We start from the raw sequence: 9,208 nt of genomic DNA on the forward strand, positions 1-9,208 counted from the left end.
ATAAATACTTTTTAAAGGTTTTTAGTGATCTTCAAAAGCATATATTTTAAGAAAATAAAAAACACTAAATTTGAAAACTAAAATAATTTTTTGATTAATATATTTTATGCGTATTACACATATAGTAAACAAAGATTAAAAAAAAAGATATGCAAATATTAATTTTAGTCTTAGTTTTTATTCACTGATGGTTGTACAACTGATAAATATTTATTTTTATTTGATTTATTTTAAGACCGATTTTGGCTGTCGCAATTTTGTCGTCACCGCATATCTCTTTCTGTAATAATGAGATATAATCATTGTCTATTTATCACTCTTTATACTTTTATATGCAAAACCTCGTGAACGGGAGAAAAATAATGTGCTACGTACTTTTATATGTCACAATATATATTTTTTTTAACGCCACACATAAAGCCAGTTTATCCGAAGTAATTTAGTTGCAAAAGACGATCTTATACGTCCACGATAGTAGATAGTGTTATGTATTCTAAGCCCACCATCTCATAACCTGCAAAAAAAAACCGTTGCCCTTAGGCATGCAGTAAAACCCAGTTAGAATCAAATTCAAACTTGAGACATAAGGCCTCTATCTCAATCTCCACTTTCACTCCTAGGGTCGGCTATGAGAACACAAAAAAATTAAAAAAATATATATTTGGGCCGAAGGTGAAAATTTTTTTTGGTCTTAAGTAGAAGGAGTATTTTGTTGGGTTTATACAATTTATTTTTTATATGAGCTTACTTGGCTATAATCTATTTGCTACTAGAACAAGCTAATGGTTATGTAATTGAGTTTAAACACTAAATATATATATTGTTTTAATAAAAATACATTTATTTTTTTTTAAATTCAGGACTAGCAAGGTGTCGGTCATGTGGCTATCGACCACCCTAACACACCTTATGGCCGGCCTTTCACTCCAATACCGGTATAGCTAAAACAATGGGCGCATCAAAAGATACACATGATAAAATCGCTAAAAGTATAAGATTACATATACTTTATATATAGGGTAATCATTAATTGTTCTTTCTTTATTTTGTTTTTTTTAAAAAAAAAAATTATAAACATTTTCACTAGTAATATATACCAAGTCACGAATATATCAATTCCCCAAAGGAACCTAGAGACAAAACAGTATGTTTGGAAATCTTTTCTAACGTATTTATATCATAAAAGATTCGACCCCACACATGGAACATGGGTTTCACACGTAGATTCCATGAAAATTATTTTGTGATTACACTTTTCTCCCTCTACAAATATTCAATCACCAACCAACTTTTAACACCATTCCTTCTCCTACATATATCTATCTATCTATATATATATTCTCTATATACATTAAGCTATCTTGCAATATTATAGAGAGTTATTATAAAGATGGATACTTCATCAAAGAAGCTAGAGAAAAGCTACTTTGATGTTTTGGGATTGTGTTGTTCGTCTGAGGTGCCATTGATTGAGAATATTTTACGACCGATTGAAGGTGTTCATGATGTTTCTGTCGTCGTTCCGTCTAGAACGGTCATTGTTGTTCATGATCCTGCCCTTGTTTCTCCTCTTCAAATTGGTAAAGTAACTTTGAGTTCTCATTTTATGTTATTTCATTTTTCATATCTAGGGTTCTATAATGATTATTGTGATTTTCATGTTTGGATGACTTGCTTTATGATGTAATGATTATAGAGTAGTTAAATATTTATGTTTAAATAAATATATAATTTTACATTAACTAACACAAAAAAAAGGAATATAAAAATCCATGTATATTAGTTTTACTTATATACATTTATTTTACTTATATTTAAAAGTTCAATTACACCAACAAAACATTATATTATACTCTTAGTGGTTATAGATTTTGTGTAATAATTTTGTGATGATTAGTCATGTAACTAGTTTCTTATAATAATCATATAATTTACATTATTTATTTTGGTTACAAGAAACTTTGAAAGTATAGTCATCAACTAATTTATTATTTGATTATTTAAAATATATTATTCTTGCAAGAATATACCTTTTGAGGTATGTATGTGTTTTACAATTTAAAAAGTGTTCACATCTTTTGATAAGCACTAGTTGCACAACTCATATTGTTATATTTATCTTTTCTGTTTAAAAATAATATACATAGGATGATGAATAATGTGAAGTACTTTTACCCGGCTAAGTGTTATAAAGTAACTTATATTAAGTTAAATGGTGATAATGATAAGTATGATCCTTTACGTGATATCCTATAAGTTTTATACCGTGTAATGTGTAATGCTATAGATGTTTACGCAACATATAAAAATAGAATAACAAATTTTAATGTTTACTCGAATGTAGAGTTTGAGTCTCACAGACAACAAAGAAATACTATTAAAGGTTACACAATTGACGTGCAAACAATGCATTGGTAGTTGGCATAAGAAATATTCGCGTCATTTTTAAACACAAAAAACTTTTTTTTAAAGCATCCATTTTTTATGATTTTTGTGTATAAGATTTTTCTTTTTCTATTTATCTTTATTTTTGAAGGGCAAAAGGGATATCATACCAACAAGCCCAAAATTGTCTCCTATATATTGTTTAAACATTATTTAGATATATCATAATTAGCATAATTAACTTCATACCTATTATTTCCTATTAGATTTTAGTTATATATGTATTCCATATTTGGTAACTACATAGTAATTATAACATTGGTTGATGGGCAGGCTGCTATTTGAAAATAGATAATACTTTTACATTTTCTTGAAATTAATTGCGATTTTTTTAAGTTGGTTTCAGTTAAGGTGCTCAACCAAGCTCGATTAGAAGCGAACGTGCGAGTGAAAGGAGATACAAACTACAGGAACAAATGGCCAAGCCCATTTGCAGTGGCTTGCGGTGTATTGCTTTTGTTATCGTTTTTGAGTTACGTTTTTTCACCCTTCAAATGGTTGGCACTCGGAGCTGTTGCTGTTGGCATTTATCCAATCGTTTTGAAATCGTATGCCTCGTTATGCAATTTCAGGCTCGATGTAAACACCCTCATGCTTATTGCAGGTAAAATTTAGATTTTGAACTATTTATTTTAAGTATTCGTGTCAGATTGACAGATTAAACTAATAAGTCTAAACAAGGCCCATATATTTATTCGTGTATAAAACATAAGCTCTACCCCTTGCACGCTTAAAGTCGTTTAGATGGGAATGTAACCTCAACATTATTAGGTGAGACGACATAAGTCAACATTAAACTTGAATAATTAGTTTCATTAATTTTCCTAAAGAAAACAAAAAACCGATTTACGTACGATATTTTCTAACATTAATAAATAAGTTTTTTAAACGTTTAGGATGCTACAACAAAATGTTAAAACAAGAGGCAGAAAGTAAAGAACAAATTAGGGTTCTTCAAGTCACAATAAGTCAAAAACTAAGTCCAGATTACAAGTGATCACAAAGGGTGTTGTGGTCCAATTTAACATGTTTTTCTAAAACACTAAAGACCCACATACTAACTATGACATTGGAAAAGTATAAAACAAACCGGCCTGGTTAAGTTGGTCGATTTTTACCAGCGAGACGGTTTTACAGTTTGATTTTATCTGTTAACCGATTCTTTATTTTTATAAATTCATTGTTTTGTATTATAAAGCCTTATGCAATTTTGCATGCATTACTTTTAACATTGCTTGTTAGCCATTCCAACCTTTTTATTTCCTCTTTTGAAGACATTTTCACCATAAAGAAAAAAAGGAAATGTTATGGCTTAAAAAAGGTTATCCTACCTTTACAAAAAGTGCAAAAAAGTTATCCTAATATTTTTTTTCTAAAATAACTCTTGCTACTTTTATAAAAATATTAAATATGTTTCAACTTTCAAGTCTTGTAACTTGTTTTCATACAGTTCGGTTTTGAAGTCATACACACATATTTTAAAATCCAAAAGACTTCAATTTTTGTTTACATTATATTACATAGGTTTTTTTAATAATAATAATAACACTTAGAAAAGTAAAATTACTATTGGAAAAGATAAAAGATAAGAAAAAATGAAAAGGAAATTAAAGGTGGAAAGACTAGTGGTGTCCACTCTTAATAAATATTAAAACATGATGTGATGTAATTTGTATTTTAGCTTGATATATTATTTATTGTACCATCTTTTTTCTTTACTATCACGTGAAGATGAAGGATATAAAATCATGTCTCGCACTACCAATATGAATATACTCATGAATATGGTTAAAAATTAATTGTTAACATGTCTACTACCCAAAATATAATCTTAATCTCACTTAAAAACCAACTTGAAATATAAAATATTCAAATACATCCTAACAAATCCTTAGTTTTTGATAACATCAAGTTACTAAATACTAATGATTATAATAACGTACGTATATTGATTTCGATACAGGTAACTGAGTAGGTATCACCTAATACCATGTGAGCGTATATGTTACATATGCGCCGTATATGTGTATAACATATACGCCGTATATGTTTGTGTATATATATGGTTTGTTTGTTTTTCATTTGTAACAGTTGATTCTGAGATAATAAAATTTCCTCTCTTTTTGTCTTTATTCTTCTTTATCGTGTTTATCGTTTTATCTTTCTTTAACGAATACATACCATAATGCAGTTGCGGGATCGATTTTTCTGAAAGATTATTGGGAAGCAGGAACAATAGTGTTCTTATTCACCACAGCAGAATGGCTCAAATCGCGAGCATCTCACAAGGTTCACTAGTTTAAAAAAAATATTTGTTCTTGAATATATAAATAATTTCAAGAGTACTAATCTAATAAAAATTTGTAGGCCACTGCTGTAATGTCATCATTGATGAACATGGCACCTCAGAAGGCAGTATTGGCTAGCAATGGCGAAGAAGTCAACGCTAGTGAAGTCATGGTCAACACAAAGCTCGCGGTCAAGGCAGGCGATGTTATCCCGATTGATGGAGTCGTTGTGCAGGGAACGTGTGAAGTTGACGAGAAAGCTTTAACCGGAGAGTCATTTCCGGTGTCAAAACAAGTAGACTCTATTGTTTGGGCTGGCACAATAAACTTAAATGGTATGCGTTGACTTTTGTGGTAAAAAATTATACTTTTCAAGCTTAAAAATGATATCCATTTTATATTATTTATAAAAAAATGATTGCTACCCACATCATAATTTGTAACATAAATCATATTTCTGAAATTTTTTTAATTATTTTATAACACAGTTGTTATAGTTATTGATTTAAAAGTGGTTATTTTGACTTTAAAAAGTCAAAGTTTGCTAACCTATATTGTATTTTGCTATCTTTCTTCAGGTTACATTAGCATTAATACTACTGTTCTAGCTGAAGGTTGTGTAGTGGCAAGAATGGCAAAGCTTGTTGAACAAGCTCAAAATAATAAATGTAAAACTCAAAGATATATAGATGAATGCGCAAAATATTACACCCCAGGTAAAACTTTCTAATCCATGGTTAAAACTAGGGGCGGCAAATGTGACCCGTTGGGTTGTATTAAAATGTATATAATGGGTCAAACTAAAAAAAAAGACTGAAACGGGTCGACAGTTCTCGAGCTTTTTTTTTTTTTTTTTTTTTATGGAACGAGAAAAACAGAGGAAACTTTTTAGTACTTTTACTTTTTTTTGTTTTTGATTTATATTTTGAGTTATGATTTTTTAATTATTTTTTTTTTGAATTTTTTAATGAGGTGTTTTTGAAATGGGTCAAAATGGGTTGAGATTTCTGAAACCCCTCATTAAAAAATTCAAAAAAAAAATAATTAAAAAATTATAACTTGAAATATAAATCAAAAACTAAAAAAGTAAAAATACTAAATTGTTTCCTTCGTTTTTGTCGTTCCATAACATAAGTTTCCTTGATTACAGATTTACATCAGTCATTCTTACTAACATAAGTTTTGTTTACGAGAATTTGCAGCCGTTGTAGTGGTAGCAGCCTGTTTGGCTATAATACCGGCTGCAATGAAGCTTCACAATTTAGACAAATGGTATCATCTAGCTTTGGTAGTTTTAGTAAGTTCATGCCCGTGCGCCCTCATTTTATCAACACCGGTTGCTACATTTTGTGCATTATCAAAAGCAGCAACCACCGGGCTCTTGATCAAAGGTGCAGAGTATCTAGAAACGCTTTCAAACGTTAAAATATTCGCTTTTGATAAAACCGGGACCATCACTAGAGGAGAGTTTTCTGTCTCAAACTTCCGCTCACTCAGAGACGATATCAGTCAAGAACAATTGCTATACTGGTATAGTTATAAACTATTAACATGATTGATAACATGTTCAAATGTGTTAACATTAATAAAAAAAAATTATATTATGCAAAAAAAAAACCTTTTGGTTATTTTAATGTTTTTTATAAATTTTTTTGTTGGGAATTTGAAGGGTTTCAAGTGTAGAGAGTATGTCTGGTCACCCTATGGCTGCAGCACTTATAGAATATGCACAGTCTAAGTCGGTCGAAGCGCAATCACAATATGTTGAAGGATTTGAAAACTTTCCCGGTGAAGGAATTTGCGGTAAAATTGAAGGGAAAAATATTTATGTTGGGAACCAAAAGATTGCTGTTAGAGCAGGATGTAATTCAACAGGTAAAGACTGTCATTTGTTTTTTTAGTAAAGTTTTTTTTTTTTTTTAGGTTTGGTTTTATGATGATTAGTTGCATAAATCCTTCACAAAAGTTTGTCAGGTTTCTGTTTTAAATAACCATTTATAAAGAAAAAAAGCCCATTTTCATATATTTTAATTATCCATTTTATTTGCAGGATGTAATTCAACAGGTAAAGACTGCCATTTGTTTTTTTATCTTGTTTTTGTTTTTTAATAAAGTTTATTTTTATTTTATTATTTTTTTATTTGTGTTTTTTTAGTTTGGTTTTATGATGATTGTTGCATAAATCCTTCACAAAAGTTTGTCAAGTTTCTGTTTTAAATAACCATTATAAAGAAAAAAAAGCCCATTTTCATATATTTCAATTATCCATTTTATTTGCATACATTTGTAAGTTATAAACCTGTATTTATTTTGTAGATTTAGCTTTGCATAATGCAAGTGAAAGCACGGAAGGAAAGTCAACCGGATACATATTTTTAGACTCTTCACTAGCCGGAATCTTTAACCTCACGGATACATGTCGAACTGGTGCAAAAGAAGCGCTCAAAGAACTCAAATCAATGGGCATTAAAACAGCTATGCTTACAGGAGACTGTCAAGCTGCAGCCAGTCATGCACAAAAACAGGTCAAACTCAAAAGTCAACCATAAGTCTTCAAGTCAATTTTTTTTTTTTCTTATTTTTAGTTTTTAACATTTTTATTTATAATTTTGCAGCTAGAGGGTGCACTAGATATGATGCATGCAGAACTTTTACCCGAAGATAAAACCCGAATCATTAAAGATTATCAAAAACTATCTCCAACCGCAATGGTTGGAGACGGGATCAATGACGCACCCGCTTTAGCCACAGCGGATATCGGAGTCTCTATGGGGGTATCGGGATCTGCACTCGCAACAGAAACCGGGCATGTGATATTAATGTCGAATGACATAAGAAAAATACCGATAGCAGTGAGACTCGCAAGGAAAACACGAAGAAAAATATTTGAAAACATTTTTCTAGCTGTTATCACCAAGGCTGCTATTATTGCATTGGCTATTGCGGGTCATCCGTTAGTTTGGGCTGCGGTTTTAGCAGATGTCGGGACGTGTTTGGTGGTTATTCTTAACAGCATGTTGTTGTTAAGAACTACAACTGTCACGGGTTCTTCACATAGTCATAAACATTGTCATTCGTCGCATAAACATGGCAAGTATTCGTCTAAGCACGAGTCTACAAGTTGTGAAAAGAAGAAAGGGTGTTGTGGACATAGTGATAAGGTACATCAGGTTAATAATATACTACAAGAAAATGAACATAAACATGGTTGTTGTGGGCATGATGCTAAGGTGCATGAAGTTAAGCATCGAGTACAAGAAACGGAACGTAAACATGGTTGTTGTGGACATGATGCTAAGGTCCATGAGGCAAGACATTTGGTACAAGAAACCGAACAAAAACATGGTTGTTGTGGGCATGTTGATAAGGTGCATGAGGTTAAGCACATGGTACACGAAACCGAACATAAACATGGTTGTTGTGGACATGATGATCATGAACATGAACATGAACATGAAGTGAAGCATTGTGGACATGATAATGAACATTTGCATGTAAAGCACTCGGTACAAGAGGTGAAGCATGAAAACCATGGCTGCTGTGGTCATGCTAGTGATGAAGTACACCAAGGCTTAGATATAGAATCGCAGACTAGACGCTCTCGTAGTTGTGAGAATGTAGTTAAGAAAACCGACTGCTGTCATGATGAAACTTATCATGATCATAATGCAAAAGAGGTCATAACTGAAGAGGAACTCGGGAAAATGGTAAGGCATTGTTGCGAGAGTCATGGGTTGGAGAATCAACATGTAGGCGCGTGTTGCAAAAGCTACCTAAAGGAATGTTGTGGGCACAAACAGTTTGGAGTTGAGGGAGGGTTATCAGAGATAGTGATTGAATAAATGTGTATATCTTCTTATATAAAATGCCATATAATTAATTGGCTTTAAGAACATTAATCAAGTCCTAAAACGGATATGAGTTGTGTACCATGTTAGTTGTCTTGTGAATTTGGATATTAAATTTCAAATCAATTAGCAATATGAATTTGTATCTTAATTACAACATTAACAAACACCAAATGTGCAGTAACGGAGTGGGCCACTGACATTGTTTTTTTGGTGGGCCTACTTATTATTGGGCTAAAGAAAAACCATTTTCTTAAAACGAACCGAAACTGATTCTTGAACCAAAACCGAACCGATCAAAATCTGGTTTGGTTTGACATCCATATCAGATCCTCTCTATTGAAATCCGTTTGGAATCGTTTTATATCCAAATTGATGATGGCGGTAAAACCCTAACCCGATGGGAAAATCCGAAACCCAACATAATAGAAACGGTAATACCCGACCCATTAGGGTTTGGAACAAGTTTATGATTAGTTTTGAAATTTTTCATGGGTTTGGGATTTGTAATATTACCGATCACTTGATAACATTGTCCCATTTACCAAAATATATACCCGACATAACTTTTCTATATATTTATTATATAAATAGGCTAAAATTAACGTATAAATGAAATTAACGTGC

The 9,208-nt window shown here is 31.4% G+C and overlaps 1 protein-coding gene across 2 annotated transcripts; it reads left to right on the forward strand.

The window, feature by feature from the left end:
- The first annotated feature begins 1,315 nt into the window (after positions 1–1,315).
- LOC143551875 (putative inactive cadmium/zinc-transporting ATPase HMA3) lies at positions 1,316–8,596 on the forward strand. Of its 2 annotated transcripts, none has more exons than XM_077042222.1 (9): positions 1,316–1,580; positions 2,792–3,049; positions 4,637–4,734; positions 4,813–5,068; positions 5,312–5,449; positions 5,936–6,263; positions 6,403–6,608; positions 7,056–7,258; positions 7,349–8,596. In XM_077042222.1, exons 1-9 carry the CDS (start codon positions 1,391–1,393, stop codon positions 8,573–8,575), a joined length of 2,904 nt encoding a protein of 967 aa, XP_076898337.1. In that variant the 5' UTR covers positions 1,316–1,390; the 3' UTR covers positions 8,576–8,596. The 2 variants fall into 2 exon arrangements, with proteins under 2 accessions (XP_076898337.1, XP_076898336.1); XM_077042221.1 differs by having other exon boundaries at positions 1,317–1,580; positions 7,050–7,258; positions 7,349–8,595.
- The last annotated feature ends 612 nt before the right edge of the window (positions 8,597–9,208 follow it).

Source organism: Bidens hawaiensis, unplaced genomic scaffold (assembly GCF_021521415.1).
Source record: "Bidens hawaiensis isolate Kalapana, Puna unplaced genomic scaffold, B.hawaiensis_p1.1 tig00016672_1, whole genome shotgun sequence".
Lineage (NCBI taxonomy): Eukaryota > Viridiplantae > Streptophyta > Magnoliopsida > Asterales > Asteraceae > Bidens > Bidens hawaiensis.